The sequence below is a fragment of the Leptinotarsa decemlineata genome, unplaced genomic scaffold (genome assembly GCF_025532065.1).
Source record: "Leptinotarsa decemlineata unplaced genomic scaffold, Ldec_3_MD MMD2_tig00026328_RagTag_RagTag, whole genome shotgun sequence".
Lineage (NCBI taxonomy): Eukaryota > Metazoa > Arthropoda > Insecta > Coleoptera > Chrysomelidae > Leptinotarsa > Leptinotarsa decemlineata.
In genome coordinates this window covers 38,307,780-38,325,241 of record NW_027412688.1, presented here as the reverse complement: position 1 = coordinate 38,325,241, position 17,462 = coordinate 38,307,780, and the positions used below count along the sequence as shown (strand labels likewise).

At 31.9% G+C, this 17,462-nt stretch overlaps 2 protein-coding genes across 9 annotated transcripts in view; one reads left to right on the top strand and one right to left on the bottom strand.

The window, feature by feature from the left end:
- The window catches only part of LOC141485605 (WD repeat and FYVE domain-containing protein 3-like), a 9,208-nt gene extending 460 nt beyond the window's left edge, over positions 1 to 8,748 (bottom strand). The window contains exons 1-11 of one of the 5 annotated variants that reach the window (XM_074182594.1): positions 8,631 to 8,748; positions 8,316 to 8,552; positions 7,724 to 7,960; positions 7,153 to 7,406; positions 6,826 to 7,062; positions 6,135 to 6,297; positions 5,857 to 6,031; positions 5,336 to 5,554; positions 4,774 to 4,923; positions 4,301 to 4,412; positions 1 to 3,813 (exon numbers count right to left, since the gene is read on the bottom strand). The exon at positions 1 to 3,813 is cut by the window's left edge and continues 460 nt beyond it. In XM_074182594.1, the coding sequence (XP_074038695.1) occupies positions 3,585 to 3,813; positions 4,301 to 4,412; positions 4,774 to 4,923; positions 5,336 to 5,554; positions 5,857 to 6,031; positions 6,135 to 6,227 (978 nt within the window). In that variant the 5' untranslated portion in view covers positions 6,228 to 6,297; positions 6,826 to 7,062; positions 7,153 to 7,406; ... (1 more) ...; positions 8,316 to 8,552; positions 8,631 to 8,748 and the 3' untranslated portion in view covers positions 1 to 3,584. Of the gene's footprint in view, positions 3,814 to 4,300; positions 4,413 to 4,773; positions 4,924 to 5,335; positions 5,555 to 5,856; positions 6,032 to 6,134; positions 6,298 to 6,825; positions 7,063 to 7,152; positions 7,407 to 7,723; positions 7,961 to 8,012; positions 8,217 to 8,315 lie in introns of all 5 variants that reach the window. The other 4 variants (XM_074182595.1, XM_074182593.1, XM_074182596.1 and 1 more) reach the window with 4 other exon arrangements.
- A 468-nt stretch (positions 8,749 to 9,216) lies between these two features.
- On the top strand, positions 9,217 to 16,585 carry ktub (Tub domain-containing protein ktub). 4 transcript variants are annotated; one of them, XM_074182592.1, is made up of 8 exons: positions 9,217 to 9,440; positions 9,498 to 9,621; positions 9,847 to 9,936; positions 10,695 to 10,798; positions 10,866 to 11,136; positions 11,197 to 11,444; positions 12,207 to 12,409; positions 12,873 to 16,585. In XM_074182592.1, exons 1-8 carry the CDS (start codon positions 9,399 to 9,401, stop codon positions 12,943 to 12,945), a joined length of 1,155 nt encoding a protein of 384 aa, XP_074038693.1. In that variant the 5' UTR covers positions 9,217 to 9,398; the 3' UTR covers positions 12,946 to 16,585. The 4 variants fall into 4 exon arrangements, with proteins under 4 accessions (XP_074038693.1, XP_023020921.1, XP_023020922.1 ...); XM_023165153.2 differs by having other exon boundaries at positions 9,218 to 9,440; positions 10,641 to 10,798; XM_023165154.2 differs by having other exon boundaries at positions 9,219 to 9,440; positions 10,863 to 11,136.
- The last annotated feature ends 877 nt before the right edge of the window (positions 16,586 to 17,462 follow it).

Sequence of the window (17,462 nt, the reverse complement as noted above, 5' to 3'; positions counted from 1 at the left end):
GATAAATAGTTAATAAAATATATGACTATATAAATATATGAATAATTCATTCAAACTCTTTCTCGCATTGAACCAACTCTATCATTGCACAAGCATTCTAACTTTTTATTTTCAAACCACTCGCAAGCAACAAACGTTATTGTTCTAAAGACATATTGCTCTGTATAAATTAATACTTGAAGAGAACAAGCTAAAGTAGAGAAGAAAAATGATTTTCATCGTCAAGTTCAAGTTGGACTAATATTTCTCATCACGAATATTGAAACTCCAGTTGTTCTGAAATTCCAAATCTTAACTCAGTTTAAACTTCATTTGTATAGATATTACACATTTATATTTTCAAAGGTCCCCATGTCCTTTTGTTTGAGAATCTGGTGCTCAACTTATCAGTTTTCTAATTTATTATGAAATCATTAAAAATACATTTTTAATGTATTACATGAAATATTGATAACAACAATTTTTAGTAATCCACTTTAAGAAAATATTACACCAGACATCATACTCAAAAATATCATTATTTGAATGGATTTTTTTGAGACAAGAAGGATTTCATGAATATTCAAGAGAGGGCAGGTATATTCATTCTTTGCAAAGATTTAATGAGTTTTTTGTTAAAATCAACAGCCAATAAATAAGAAAAATAAATAATTTTTGGTAACATGTGCTTATAGTCTAAGAGCTTACAATGAAAATAATGATATGATGCAACAAATGAAACTCTCCTTATTACTTGAAAAGCAATCATACAAATTCATTCATGGAGAATAAAGCGCCACCTAGCCAGTTCAGCTGAATACATTTCCACAGACTTCAAGTCAGGAATTGAAAATTTTCCGATGTCAGTGAAGTTGTATTTCATAAAAATTTGATCAATGACAAAGAAAAACTTTGAATTTTTTCAAAAATATTATTTATCACCCAATGAAACCATATTTTTTTAATACAGATATGGATTTTGACGTATTGGCCATCTATTTTTGAATTCTTCATCAATCAAGTGACTACTTTTCCAAGTTTTATATTTTGTCAAAATATCAATTTTTTTTTAATGGCTTCCAAGTTTTGCTGTGATCTCCAAACGTTTCAAGTGCAACTGTGGCAGTCATCTTCAGTGGCTTTGTCGTTGTCAACTGAAACTCACGTCAAAAAGAGTACTTCGACCACGCCACTGAACACTTTAATGAATTGAATAAAAACACTTTTGTCTAATTACCATTGATTAATTTCATTTGTACAACCGGTTTCGAGTTCAAACCCCCCATATCAAGTATAAAACTGAAATGTGAACTTTGAAAACTCGCTTATATCGTGAGTTTTTCTGTTTATCTGTTTAAAATCTGTTTTTCCGTTAACCAGCTGTCGCAACCCTACGAACGACAACCCTCAGAAGTCGAAACTTGTGCGAGCTAAGGATTAACGAGGTCTTACCTTTTAACGTGTGATTCCTAACACGGTAGGTAAGAAGGAAGGACAGGTAGTTGAACGAACCAGGGTGCCATCTTTAAAATTCAACACTGAAGATAATAGGGGTTGTTGAACTTATAAATTCAAGAGTGGAGACTTACGTATATCGAGTTGCTCGTTGCTCTGATTTTTAATTGATTTGTTAATTTCTATGGCTTCCAACAAATTTATTTTTTTTCCCTTCATTACATATGTGTAGGATTTTGAGGTAATCTTTACTTATCTTGTGTTTTGATTCTTGAAGATGTTTATACATTGTAGATTTTTTGTCCAAATAGACGTGTTCACGGAGCTTTTCTTCAAAATTTCTACCGGTTTGTCCTGCAGAGCAGGGTTCACATTTCAGTTCTATACTTGATAATGGGGTTAACCCGAAATTGGTCGTATAAATAAAATTACCTAGTGGTAATTAGACAAAAGTGTTTTTATTCATTTTATTAAAGTGATCATGAATTACCACAAAATAAACAAGTCATCAATCACACCTATCACGCCACTGAAGATGACTGCCGCAGTTACAGTTGAAACGTTTGGAGATTATATCCAAAGAAGATCACGGCAGAACCCGGAAGCCAATCAAAACATTGACGCCAGCCGTGAAAGCCTACATTCCTATGTCAAATATCTGTTCTCTTAACAGTTGAACGAACGTGACAAGTTTTTTTGAAAAATAAAGGTTTCTACTTCGACAACTTCTAGCAGTATTCTCGTTTTTCAGCCATCCTTTGTCTTCTGATAATTTATATCAATATTTTTAAAGATATAAAATTGCTAAAACGGTACTTAATGCTAGTCACCCAGTAAGAAGAGTTTTCATATAAAAATGTTCAGTGCATCTTATCTTTTTTATTTTCTCTTGCTAGCTTTCACTTTTTTGCAACGCAGTAATCAACTAGTTTTAAATACTTGTACACACTAGACAATCACATGATTATAAAAATTAATGATATAAAACATAAAAAGAATTGTATAATAATAAAAATTATTGTTTTAAAACAGTATTTCAAACATTAACAATAAAAAACATATTTCATAAAAGTATTCAACAACAAATTCGAGAAAAAACGAAACAATTATAAATAGGTTTACCGATACATGCTATAAAAATTTACATTGGTATCTATACAGACTCGTGTATTACAAGTAATACATAATATCATAATCATTTAAATCAATGAAAGTCTACCAATTGAAAATATATTTGATAAACCTCATTCTTTAACGGTTGATAAAACAATTTTTCAATAATAAAAATTCCAAATTACAGTTTTGTGTAAAAATTCTGAGTCAATAATATTTTTGGTAAATTTTCGTTATGTGGACACCCGGCGATTTTGAAAAAATGTTTGACTGTACTTACGTATTTTGATGCGTTGATTACTAATCCGAAAGAAAAAAAGCGGCGCTCTCCCTTATTTAGAAAGTTACGGCCCTTCAAAGTTCAGAAAAGGGCAACTTTTCAGCCTTCTTTTTCACTAAATAAACTATTTAAAAACACAAGCATTTATTCACTAGGTCACCTTTACACCTTATTCCTCCTTCTTTAACACTTTTCACTTCAATAATCAACATTTTTCTTATAAAAAACTTAATTTAAAAACGAATGCTTCTCCTGGTGACTTTATTCTATTTTTAGGTTAGTTACTAGTGACATTTCAGAAAAAAGCGGTTGTTATTTACCGTCGCCTACTATTTCAAATTCGTAATACACCACCAAAAATCAATTTACGATCTTAAGAATGAAGGTAAAAAACATTTGAATTACTTCAGGAATATGGACTGCATCAGTCGTACCAACCATATCATTAATCTTAAAAACGTAAAATACAGTGATATGTACCCAAAAAGCAGCTCCGTACATTTTTTAACATTTTTATAAGAAAAATGTTGATTATTGAAGTGAAAAGTGTTACAGAAGGAGGAATAAGGTGTAAAGGTGACCTAGTGAATAAATGCTTGTGTTTTTAAATAGTTTATTTAGTGAAAAAGAAGGCTGAAAAGTTGCCCTTTTCTGAACTTTGAAGGGCCGTAACTTTCTAAATAAGGGAGAGCGCCGCTTTTTTCTTTCGGATTCGTAATCTACGCATCAAAATACGTAAGTACAATCAAAAATTTTTTCAAAATCGCCGGGTGTCCACATAACGAAAATTTACCGAACAGAATACCTGTCGGCAATTCCTACAATGGTGCTTTCTCTCATATATTGTGAATTTAATGCTGCATCCAGCACAGTAATCCGCCCCTTCGTCTTTCAACCAATGATCGGCAGCTCTTCCCGGGATGTCACAAACACTCCAAGAAAATACTCTACCTCGAGTATCACCCACGTACACGCAACGGTGATCTCTAAAAATAAATAATAATAGAATAATTATACACAGAAACATACCCCCTACAAGACTGAAGTTCAGGGGCTATGTTACCAACATAACAATTAAAATTGTGGCAGCAGGTGCAACTAATACAACACTTTCACAACTACTATAAGAAAAACCTTTAGAGGAACTGATACAAATTTTATTTTTGAAAATATATTCAATGATGTTGGTAATTTTATGACAAGAGCAAAAAGACCTTAGTAAAAAATCGGTTGAACACATTTCATAGAATTGTATCGGTGTCTCAAGAGTGTGCACATTATTCAGATAAATTAATTGATGCTATAAAATTATTCTACCGAGTACCAGATTTCTCAAATATATTACCATGAAAGGCCAAACTCTTGAAACAATGGGACATTTTCATCACCTCTCAAGTGATTGTATCATCAAAAAATATATCTGTCTCTGAAATTGAGAGTATGTTATACAATTAGCAAAACAGTTTTACTTACTTTGATACTGCCAAAGCTGTCACAGAAGCAGGTTCGGCATTATCTTTTCTGTCGTAAGCTGTGTGCATGGTGAGTTTACTTCTAAATACCAACTGTCTCTGCCATTTGAAACCTGAATAAAACAATACACTGCTTCTAACAAATTTTTGCTTCAAGGTACTCTCGATTGATAGGACTTGTAAGGACAGGAACATATTTTCTTTTTTCCCTGTATGTAAATGGATAATTTATTGATTATGAAGTAATCAATACAAAGCAGGTTTATTTACGTTTAGATTTTCCTACTGATGAATTTTCCTACTGAAAATAGTTCAATATTGTCAGCCTACATTGATAATTTGTTGAATTTTGGTTAATTTCAAACATATTTTCAATAGAATCGATTGATGTACCATCAGAATCTTTTCGATTTATGAAAGAAAAATATGAAAGTGTGATCAAAAATCGAATGAGCAGAAATGAAATATCCTTACCGGGTCTAAGAGAGTTCAAGGGATTAATTGGTTTCTTTTTGGCTTCAGAAATCTTAACAAAAGAATCTGTAAGGCTTGTATCTGATTTGCTAGTTCTCATTCCTGATCCATCATCCACGTCAATGCTGGCACACTCGGCGCTATTACCGCCTGAATAAAAAAAAAATTAAAATTCAATTTTTGTCAACCTCGAAAAAAAGGAGTTTATCAATTTGACATATATGGTATGTAATATCATTGACACTACGATATTTTCACATTTACTTCGATAGTATTCAATGTCAGGTATGAAATAATAAATATATATATATATATATATATATATATATATTCATATATATATATATATATATATATATATATATATATATATATATATATATATATATATATATATATATATATATATATATATATATATATTCATATATATATATATATATATATATATATTCATATATATATATATATATATATATATATATATATGAAGAAAAAATTAAAATGGCCGTTTTCAAACTGGTTTCGGCCGCGGCGAGACAATTGTTTTTCCTACTCCTACCTTCACTTTTTGTGAAACCACCATGCACCCTCGATCTTCTCCGCCTCGCAGGAGCTACAGGAGGTGCACACTCTTCGGTATCACTGCAAGTTTCCTTTTCATCTTGCTGTTCACTTCTCCATTCCTTGGTGCTGCTATCGTTACTTTTTTGCCTATCCATAGAACTTTTAACATTTTCTTCGGATAAACTACTCTCAGATCCTGATTTCATGAGATTACCTAGAATAGGAAATTTAATGGAAACTTATAATTTGGAAATTCGTGGGAAATATTCTACATGCATATCACAATTTACAGATTTCACCATAGATTAAGAGCGGGGGATATTTCTTGTGAAATTCTTTCTTCTACATTAATAGATTATAAAAAGGGTGTTCCAACTGAAACTTGACCACCCATGTTTTCCAAGTTAACCCCCTTTTTGATCCAAAATGAAGAGAAATTTAAATTCCTGCAGTTTTTTAACCATTCACTCAATTAAAAAAAATGTTATAATGAACTGAAACAATAAAATTGCTCACTCATAGATCCAGTACTGGAAACGTTGATTTGCTTGACAAGTCGATGGTGTATGGGAGAAGGTTTGGTTGCAGGTTCATTACAAGGTTTTGATGATTTAGACTCTACCACAGGTTTGCAAGAAGTTGTAATGATTCTTTCTTCCTCAGGAACTTGAACATAATCTATTGACCACATCTAAAAGTGAATGTTTAATATGTCAAGAACTACATTATTTGCCTAAATAATCATTTCTTGTAGCAAATAAAACTAAATATATAATAAGTTTACAAATTCTCACTCGAGTCACTCCATCAGTTGAACCAGTCATGATTACATTCAAGTGGTCCCATTCGTGAGTTTGTGAAAATGCCACACACAAAATTTGTTGCATTTTATCAGCTCTTCCTACGCATGTGTTTACATTTGATAATTCATCGCCATTTATACTCCAGACATGCAACCTGAAAAAAAGATAAAAATAAAAGGTAGCATTAGAGCAATATTCATTTCAGCAATGATTTTTTTATCCATATTCACACAAATAATCCATATTGTTAAAGAACACAAATGAAAAGTGAAAAAAGCAAAATAGATATCATCATATTACAAATCAAAAATAAAGAAATTGGAAAAAGGAACTAAAAGAACAGAATAAATAGTGAATCAAATATAGAAAAGGTGAAATCATAATTCAGCACGACATTATTATTTTTGGTTTAGTTAAATAGTATAAACAAGGGTGACAAGTTTTGTGATTTATCAACAACAGTTACCAGCAAATTTATTCTGCTAAAAATTTACAAAAGTGGTAAGTTATGAAAGTATGATGAAGATTCCTATACAAATGCTACTTAGTTAATGCTATCAATCCTATGTACCCGGATTTTTTTGAAGGGACCCAACATCAAAATAACCCTGCATGAAATGAAGTAAAATTGAAATCAGCAGAGTAAACAGAAATTTTAGGTATACAGATGTATAGAACTAACCAAGTGGCAGCACAGGTTGCTATGTCTCCAGTTAAATCATTGACTGCGACTGCCGCTACTGGTCCCGCGTGACCTCTGAGCTGCCTGACAAAAACTCCTCGAGACAAGTCCCATATGATCGCCGTGCAATCTCTCGAACCAGATATGATGACTTCGTGAGCCGGACTAGCTGCGAGGCAAATTATGTTTGATGCTCAGATTCTTCTTCCTTGATTCATATTCCCACACTGTCACAACCTGTTTTCCAAAAATTATTGTTCAAATTAAACATTTTCGTAGTCGACATAAGTATTTCAGGATTAAACAAAAAAAAAAACTGTCACTTACCGAACTGACACCTGCTGTAACAATCAACTTGGGAGACGGACAAATGCAAGCTAAAATCTCCCCGTTATTTTGTATCACACTTTCAGATACAAAAACAGCTTTGTCACTTTCGTAGTTTCCTATCCTTAATGAATGGTCTGCGAAGCCCCAGGCCACATATTTGTTGAATAAAGGAGGCATCAAGACCTTATTTTGTTCGACTGCCAGGACAGTTCGATCTATATGTAGTATTTGACCTACAGGGCTCTTCACTTCTGCAATGAAAATCTGAATCAGTATGAAATATTTTTCAACATTTTGTAAAAGTTATGGAAAATGAGAAATTGAAACTTTCTGTTTTTTTTTAACCACTTTCATTTGTAACTAATGTTACTGCATTCCGTCCTATAAGAACATTTTCAAACAATTACAAAATTGTAAAAAACAAGATAGAAAGTTTTATTTCTCATTTTTCATGATGATCTGTTACCATATAGTAATGGCTACATCCATCAATTTATTTTGTAAGAGGTTAGACTTATACTATCGGATATAAGTACTATAAAGAAGAATAAGAACCCCCTGGTTTTACCTTTGATCGGCTGAAGGGAGGGTCTCAAAATGCCCAGGTGGTGGAAAAACAATTTTTCGGGTTGTGGTAAAGTGAAAGCCTGAACCAAAGAGCCTGTATCGATAACTGACGATCTATTACCATTTCTGACATACATTTTCTTACAAGGGTGTGGTTTCTTGAAAAGCTGCTTTGGTATCTGGCCAAAATTGTTGATGAAACCAATTGTAGCGTTTTCTCTTCAGCGGATCATCAATACTGCAACAAGTGAAAATAAAGAAAAGATATGTATATTTCATTTGTAGATTACCCGAGAGGTTTTATGAGGTTTGGCTAGAAAATAACAGAATTAAAAAAAAAATCCTTTAAAACTTTCACTTTATCCCCTTCGATATACTCCCCTCCACTATTTAAATTTTCTGCTGTTTAAAACAGTGTTTGAATCATTTTCTTAAAGCATTTTCGTTGTATCCGTTCAGTTTCCACTGTTCGATTAGTTCCATTGTCACACCTCCTATGTTTAATTCAAATGATAATTTTTGCTCATGAGCAACAATTTAACCAAACATTTGTTTCAATCAAAGTATTTTGTTCATTCATATCAATAACTTACACTTGTAGATATCAACATTTCCTTCATAAAATAAATGATGGAAAACATTAACCGCATCAACTACAGGTTGGCCTTGCTGTTTGTAACCGAATATCAAATCTATCCAATGATGTAGATTTTGTGAAACATAGTCACATTCCAATGCCATTCTATGAACTCTAATAAACTCCCTTGGATCTTGTGTTGCCCATGGAGGTAGTACTACATCACCCAGTGTTACTCCATTTTGTTTCACTCCTTGAAAAATGTTTGAAAATATGAAAGGGTTCATTGCCAATTTTCATGATTTTTTGTCATATATATTTTCACACATACTCTTCATCCTTGAAGTAGTTCCTCATTCTAACCTCTCTTTTTCAGAAATCGAGAAAATCCAAAAACAAATATAGTTTTTTTGTTTATTGAATACAATTTACTCAGTAGTTTTCAAATCGACAGAAAATACCTTCAACAATAAATCTGTAGATGTCGTTGTCAACATCATTAAAGAGAGCCGCTATCGAGCAATAGATGGCGGAAAGATTAGAAATGAAGAAACATCATCTTATATTACTAAATGGTGCTACCATATATTCATCCATATTTCATCAAAAATAATCATATTTTCAACGCGCAAGAAAGGTGAATACCTTTCCACTTCCAACTCCGTCAGTCTTTATTGCAAATTTTATTGCTGCAAATTTTGATATGAATAACTCATTAAAGCAATATAATAAAAATAACTACTTGACATAGATTACGCCATTCTTTATCTGAACCGAGTGAAATAATGGAAATTGAAGGAGCAGTAGTTTTTCATGTCATTTCAAGATTGGTAATCCTCCCGGCAACCCTCTATTTCAATAATTTATGGTGAAATAGATTATCACTTGGTTGGTTGACTTCGTTTGCTAAGGCTAAAAATAATGACAGAAGTAATGTCAATGTTGTCAAATAACGAACAATAAAGTAAATAGAGAATGAAAAACATTCATGTTCATATTGAAGAAAAATCAATAATTTTCATCTCCAACAGTAACTGCAATCAACAACAAACGGAATTGGTACGTAATGAATTGACAATTGATAAAACTTGGTGAGAGAATGTTAGAAATGGACGTTAGAACCCAAAAATTGGAACACCAAGTGAGTATTAATCAATTTGTATTATTCCAAATCCATTATTATTTTACTCGTTTTTAGAGACAGTTAATGGAACAAAAGATGAAGCAAAAGCGATTGACCTCTGGCATGATACAAATTTCTGATATACATAACGACTCTGCTAAAACGAGGAGTAACAGTGTCTCCCAGAGAGAACTGCACGGTGAGTTCGACTTGGAAAAGTTTCACTTGCTTCTATGTCTACATTCTTTAACTAATCCTCAATCTCTGCAATGGGGCAGTAGAAAACATAAATCAATATTTGCGTCCCTAACAACAATAACCTTTTTTCGTGATTATTTTAGAACTGCTTTGGTCATATATTGGTTATATCAATAATTTCAATAATTGGTTCCTTGTGATACCAGTGCTCAATTTATTTTTCTAGGTTATGATGGTCCACTTCAGTATTTAATGAGTAGGGACAACAACCCTGATCATGTAATATCAATATTGCCCAGCAGTGGTAGTATGGATGGTAAGTAAGAACACGAAAATATTTCAACGGGGGGATCAATATCCTGCATTGGGACATGTTTAGTATTTGTAAAAAGAAATTGATGAAAAGAAGCAAATAGGAATTTGATTAATATCAAATTGAAAGTCAATATTGAAAAGTCCCTTATTTGAACGTGAATTTTTTGATAACAATAAAAGTACTTTCATTATACAGAGGTAATTATCGTTCTCATGAAAAAACGATTTCCAAGGAATATGTAATAAAAATGACTGAAGAAAACTTCTCTAAAAAAAATATAATAAACATTCAGGCCAGTCCAGATAGAAATTCTTTTAGAAACATTGACGAATTCATAATTTGAAAAGTACAAAAAGTCATATGATATTTATGAGGGTGATTCTGACGGATCTATCTATACAAAAAATGGTTCTCTCCGTTTGTGCTACCCTGTATATATGAAAGATATTTTGTTTATACATAAAAGATATCTGGTTTAATTTTATATACTGTATTAACAACAATATCTGTATAATGTGAGCCACAAATTATTTGACCTTGTTAGAAAAATCAGACTAGAACATATTATAAATTTTGAAAATATCTTACACTTTCATATATTTTTTACCAAATCTATTTAGTAGTAAGAGGAAATATGTCATAGGTTATGAGAGCATATTCATAGATATTTATGGATATCGCCAAATTTGTGTATGTATTTACAGAAACTACTATAGAAGATTTAACCAATAATACTTCTACTGATTTAATGGATATAGAGGATGATGAGTCTTCTCCAGTTGCTTCGACTCCCAATGATAACGGGAATGTACCTATTAATCCAGCTGTTGACAAACCAAGTTTTATTCATCAAGTTAGTGGGGTAAGTGTATCTGAAAAATATTTATAATGTCTGTCAGCACTATAATGTTTTAACCAATTCGCAGCAGGCTTTGGAAACAGAAGGCGATATCGAAGGCAATGTAGAAAAGTTTGTCTTGGAACCTGCTCAGCTGAAGGTACTTTACAAGTGTCGCATTACTAGGGATAGAAAAGGGATGGATCGAGGCTTCTATCCGACGTACTACCTGCACTTGGAAAAAGACTATGGCAAAAAGGTGTTTTTGCTGGCTGCAAGGAAACGGAAAAAGAGTGCCACCAGTAATTATCTGATATCAACAGATCCCACAGATTTAAGTAGGGGAGGGGAGTCTTTTGTTGGTGAGTAAACAATAATATCAAACCAACGTTACTGTATACATTTTTTTTTTTTAATTCCAGGCAAATTGCGTTCTAACCTGCTAGGCACCCAGTTCACAGTGTTCGATAATGGTGTCTCGCCTCGTAAGTCGAATCTCAAAGAGGGGATCCTGCCAAGGCAGGAACTCGCCTCTGTCATTTACGATACTAATGTTTTGGGATTCAAAGGACCTCGTAAAATGACCGTCATCATACCTGGGATGGCGGATGAACGGAGAGTGACGATTTATCCGCAGGACGAGAGCGAAGGTCTTATCGAGTCTTGGAAGGTAATTATTATTATTGCTGCTTCATTAACATGAATGGTATATCTTGAATTATAAAAAAGCTTAAGCAACATTTGGAATTCATTATTGAATTTTTAAATTCTTATTGAAAAATATAGACTTTCAAACTGAAGTGTGCATTAATTTTAAACAAATGTCCGTTTTTTTGAGATGTTATTTAGGTAAAACAGTTGACTTTGATGATCATTCATAAATAATGATATTATTGACAAGTTCATTATGTCAAAAATGCTAATATCAATTTTATTAATTTGTTAAGATTGTAAAAATTCTTGGTAAAATAATAGGTCTTAAAATAGCTTTCATAAAATATTGGAATATAAGTTGAGAAACAAGTAGTAAATTCTATGTAAAACAATATTTTTCCAAAAACTCATCATAAAATATGGCAGAATTAAATGAAGAATATGGTCACTTTCAATGTACCTAGTAGTGTAGTGAATACAGCAAACCACTTGAGCCTTCTTTCTGAAACAGTATTTTTAGACATAAAAGGCTTCTATCACAGATGAGTTATATTCACACAACACTAACTACAAATTCTAATATCATGGAACACTACTTTCTAAAGCAGATCTCTCACAATAAGAGTTGAAAATTCACCTAAATCAAATCCATCCAAACAATAAAAATATTGAACTGAAGTTATATTTAATGTCAATAATTTCGGTTATTTCAATAATTCTATCTTTTCCACTACAGTATCTTCATTTTGAATGAATTTGAAGGCAAATTGTTTTCTAGGCTAAAAATATGGATTCCATTATTGAGCTCCACAATAAAACGCCAGTCTGGAATGACGACACACAATCGTACGTTCTAAACTTCCATGGCAGAGTGACACAGGCTTCTGTCAAAAATTTCCAAATCGTTCATGACAGTGACGCCGACTATGTTGTTATGCAGTTCGGCCGGGTAGCAGAAGACGTTTTCACCATGGACTACAGGTCAATATCTTTTTATATTTTTCCTAAATACCTCTTTTATCCAGACAACAGGTTTTCGACAAAAGAACCTCTAGCAAAAAATTTGCAACGTCAACAACTATGTCCTCTAATTTTTCATCAAGATACATGGAGAGCTATCGTGGACTTTATTTCACTAGGAAACCTCTTCGAAAAAAAAAAACATGTTTCAAATACTTTTAATGGGACAAAATTACAAATTTTTTAGAATGTTGAAAAAGTTTATCGACTGCATAATCAATGTTGTAAACGTTTTCCAATATATAGAGTTGAAGTAATTATTGAGAACATTAAAATCTGCATTTTTTAAATCCAGAAAATAACACTTGTAGTGTATGGGTTCAGAATGGATAACTTGTCTACAAATAGAATAGAAAAAAAATGTTTTTATTTGAGGATACAGTGATTTTGTAATCAATTTCAAACAGCTTTTTTGTGTATGTAGGTATCCCCTGTGTTCCTTGCAGGCATTTGCCATCGCCCTCAGCAGTTTCGACAGCAAGTTAGCTTGTGAGTAAGCTAACAATATAAGGTTTTGACAATGTGCCTCGAGAAACAATGAAAATTCAAGCTTATAGCATGGTGAGCATTCTCGTAGCTTGTTAGAATTTTTTATAACATGTACAATTGTACTACTCCACTCACAAAATGTTTATTGTTTTTTGGTGTTGAAATGGTCGTCATTCAATTGCAAGTTGGAGTGGCAATTTTTACAGAAATATTATCTCTATTATTTATCAACTTCATCATGTAAATGCTATAAAAGTAGAAGATTTATATAGTAATAAATGAAGGTTCTTCAATCTTAAAGTACATATATCTTTTTGTGTTTCTATGTTATTGAAAAAGTTACAAAAATTATAAATGGAGTAGTACCTCTTTTTAACTTGTTAAGAGAGACCGGAATTGATCATCCTAAAGAAAAAAATGTCAACAAACTTCAATAATACTGGCAAAAGGGTTTGGGTCGCTCGATTTTGAAATTGATCAACTATTGATTTTTTTCAAATTTCTCACAATTGAGAAATTAAAAAAAAATGTTATCAGGATTTTCTACTTTTCCTAATGTTATTTGTACAACATGACCCTTTATTTGGTGAAAATCAACACAATTCATGATAATACTTAGAAGTCTATATTGTGAAAATTTGTAAATATTATCACGAACAGTTTTCCTACCATGAAGTCATCATTTAGTTGTACCCACTACTAGATTTGAACATTTTTGGTACAAGTAAATTTTTTTTAGTAAGTCACCATTTATCTTAGCTGTGCTTTTGAAGTTTGTCCATCATTTTTGTTCACATCTTGTTGCTATTATTAGGTTAATTAAGATAATTTTAATTTTTTTTATATTTTCACCATGATTTTAGAGATATCTCTGTCATCTTGGTTATTTCAGTATTATTACTTTTTTCAGTCTATTTATTGTCGATTATTGAAAATTTTCATGAGAGAATTTTCACTAGAATTTTTTTTATTTTCGTATGTATCATACGAACTATTTATTGATATTTAAACCTTTCAAAGGTAATATAAGAAACTTTTTTCAAGTTTTTGGTGGTTATAGCATAAAACTATTAGGTATCCAGTTCTCTTTAACTATTAATTTTCACAATATTCTCGTGATATACAGTTATTTTAATAAACTTGAGATTAATGTTGATCCCATGATTTTTAACATTGGCATTAGAAATATGCTCTCTCTTATGTTTAAAATGATATATAAAAATTTGAATATTTTTTTATTGCAATTATGTTAGCCAAGAAGTGTTTTCAATTTTCCTTGCTTTTTATGTATTGATCGCATGAGAAGAATATTCACCGTGGTTTTCATAAACACTGTAGAACTCTGAAGTAGGTATAATGGGTTTATTAACTGTAACACGTCGTCGCACAAAGCGCACGTCTGAACTGTATTTGAGCTCAACTAATAAATGGAACTAGTTTCAGATAGATTCAGTTATTTATAAGCAAGGAAAGCCATAAAGTTGATTGGTATTGCTCAATTTTTAACTGTATGCTACAGTTTTCCTAAAAATCATACATTCATAATAAAATTCATTTTAATAGTAGTTTTCATTCTACATCTCTGGCTACAAAAGAAGCCATTTTTGTTAAGAGTCCGAGATTCGTAAGTGATTTGTCATTTAAACTGTGCATACTTTCGACAATGTAATCAAACCATTTTAAATGTGCCACCATCAGTTGGTTGTTAATGAGTGTTGTAAACTATCTAATACTGTTCAGGTATAAGTATTGATTATTGTTGAATAACTTAAGTAATTCGATGTGGATGTACAGATACTTCACGTGCCTGTTATTTTTTTAATCATTGATGCTGAAGTATGAAAAATCTGATGCCTAGAATTCAGTTATCTTGCATTCACAATATTTATTAATTGGTATCGGTATTGTACTTTTGAAATATTCAGTTTTAGTTGAAAAAACTAGTAAATATACAAACGATTTACAATTTCGTGTTATATTTTAGTGACTTTTTTTAAAGTGCCTTATTTTCAATCAAATATTGGTTCTGAAGTGCCTTTGATAAATGAATCATTAGGTATCTGAAAATTTAATCTTTGAAATATATCTCTAAGATAAACTGAAATCATTTAGAATTTCATTCAAACTTTTTCAGGCTTTTCATTCTTCTCGAATAGGATGACCCAAAGTTAGATATAATACTGAGGCCCATGAAAGTAACACTTTACCCAGAACCGGAGCTGGGATATAGTAGACCCCACAAATTGGAGCCCTTTACAAAATAAGGGACTTTCCATTAAAACTTTCAAATGAAGAAGGAAATTTATCAAACATTTTTATATAAATGTATGAATGTGTTGGGTTTATTGAAATATTTTCCAATATACAAAGTACCCAGTATAAGCATGGTGTATTAAAGTTAGGTTTTTATTTATGGAATGAGATATTTAGCTTTCAAATAAAAATACTTTTAGAAAATATAGCTTTATATGGGTATGTACCAAGCAGTTCGGAAGTTCAGTTCCTATTTTCAATCAAAATTCTTTTGTAGTCAGAATTATTTTGAAGATGTTTAAAAAATACAGTTTTGTCATCATCAAATAATAATTTGGTAACAATATATTTTCTAATACTGAGTGAATTGACACTCTTGACTTTTCAAATGGAACAATTTTTCAATTCATGATTCTATGATGAAATTTCAGAGTGAAATAAATTCAGAACAAATTGATAGATCTTCAGGTAATAAACTTTCTTACCTGTTTGTTCAGGAGATTTGATGACTGACTGTTATGAAAATTTTCATAGGGAAATTATTTACATAAAAGTCTACTTTGTCAACCACATTTATTTGGTATTAATAGTACCGAAAAACTTTGGGCTCAGGTTCCCTATGAAATTCAAACATTGAATCTCCCATTATTCCAGTCGATTTATGGTATAAACTCACTTGATATTTTCAGAAAGCACTTTCCACATGGAAAACAAATCTAAAGTAAAATATAACATGTTGTTTTGAATTTCAATTCACCTAGTAGGTATAAAAAAGTTTTTGGGCAAATTATTATTGGATAATACTATATTTTTAAAACATTTCCAAAACAAAGCATACTTTTCAAAATTAGTACTCATTCAAAATGAATCTGGATTAGATCATTTGTCAACGTTATTTTTTAATGACTTCTGAACCTTTGGTTTACACCCATACAGTCTCTCTGTGGCGGAATCTGAATATGCATAGAAATATATGTCTTTCCATTTAAAATATCCTAATTTTGATATGGCAAGCTTCTACTGGAAGTACTGGATATCCTGTATATGATCGTGAATTGCTTCATTACATATTTGAACCGTATATTCAAGAAATATTTCACATTCATGAGTTTGTTTCACACATAAAAATGTTTTAAACTACAGTTGAACCCCTCACTTTGGGTCATCACTTTTTCATGATTTAAAGAATTATTAGCTGATGTTTGCATCTAACCATGGAACATCCATCAGTTACAGAATCAGTTCACTGTGCTGAACATATTTTGTAAAACACTGGTATATTTTTAAGGAACTTCAGCCTTTATACTTTGAAAGTATTTTTTAATATTGTTACTGTAGTTGATGAAAATGTATAAAGTGTTTCTAGTCCATTAAATATATTTTTACTATTCTTAATAGACTTTTCTTTATAGGTTGCATAATAATGGTGATAAATAAGCCATGAATTATTTGCATGTTCATACAATTATTAATAATTCTCTTTGAAAAACATATTTTTTAATGAATTATTATAGATTTTTTCAAAAGTTTTGTCTGTTTCTATGAGTCTACTTCAAACCGTAATATCTCAGTCCTGGTCCTGATTTGCGAAGATCCTACCGGTGAGAAAGTTATCGAAGTGCTTGAAAAAATGTAGTCGGTAGGCGAAAGGTCTGGATAGTATGGTGGGTGAGGCAGAACTTTGACATTCAGTTTGTTCAATTTTTGCACGGTAATTTGTGAAACGTACAGACAGACGATGTCGTGAAGCAGGATCAGACCTCTTCTGTTGACCAGTGCTGGCTGGTGACGCAATTTTCGGTACATTTCTGCACCTTTCCAGAAAATTATAGTGAATCTCACCAGTCGCTGACCACCATACAGTGACTGTGGTCTTTTTTTGGTGGGTTTCTGTCTTTGGGAAGTGCCTGGGTGGCACATCGGTCTCCAATCACTGTTCTGAACGACTCCTGCTGTCGTAGAGGATCCACTTTTCATCACACGTAACGACGCGATCCAAAAAAGGATCGTTTCGGTTGCGCAAAAGCAAAGAAGAACAGAGCTCGAAACGTGAAAATTTCTGTCTATCGTTTAAATCGAGGGGCACCCACTTTATGACCTTTGCAATACATTTTAAACCGTTAAAAACCCCAAGGGAGCTGACGCCCAATTCTACCGCCATCCCACACACCGTTTGTCAGTCTACACCAGAGTCCTCAAATCCTTGTTCTAGATTTCTGTAGATCGACCACTTCGGTGCTTATCTTCGAGGCTGAAATGTCCAGAACGAAAT

What these genes read in the sequence shown, in the direction of transcription:
- ktub (XM_023165152.2), top strand. Translation starts at nt 9,399, where the DNA reads ATGTTAGAAATGGACGTTAGAACCCAAAAATTGGAACACCAA. An exon ending in CAGCAGTGGTAGTATGGATG is followed by an intron (nt 9,937 to 10,640) that starts GTAAGTAAGAAC and finishes ATGTATTTACAG; the next exon opens with AAACTACTATAGAAGATTTA. An exon ending in GGGAGGGGAGTCTTTTGTTG is followed by an intron (nt 11,137 to 11,196) that starts GTGAGTAAACAA and finishes TTTTAATTCCAG; the next exon opens with GCAAATTGCGTTCTAACCTG.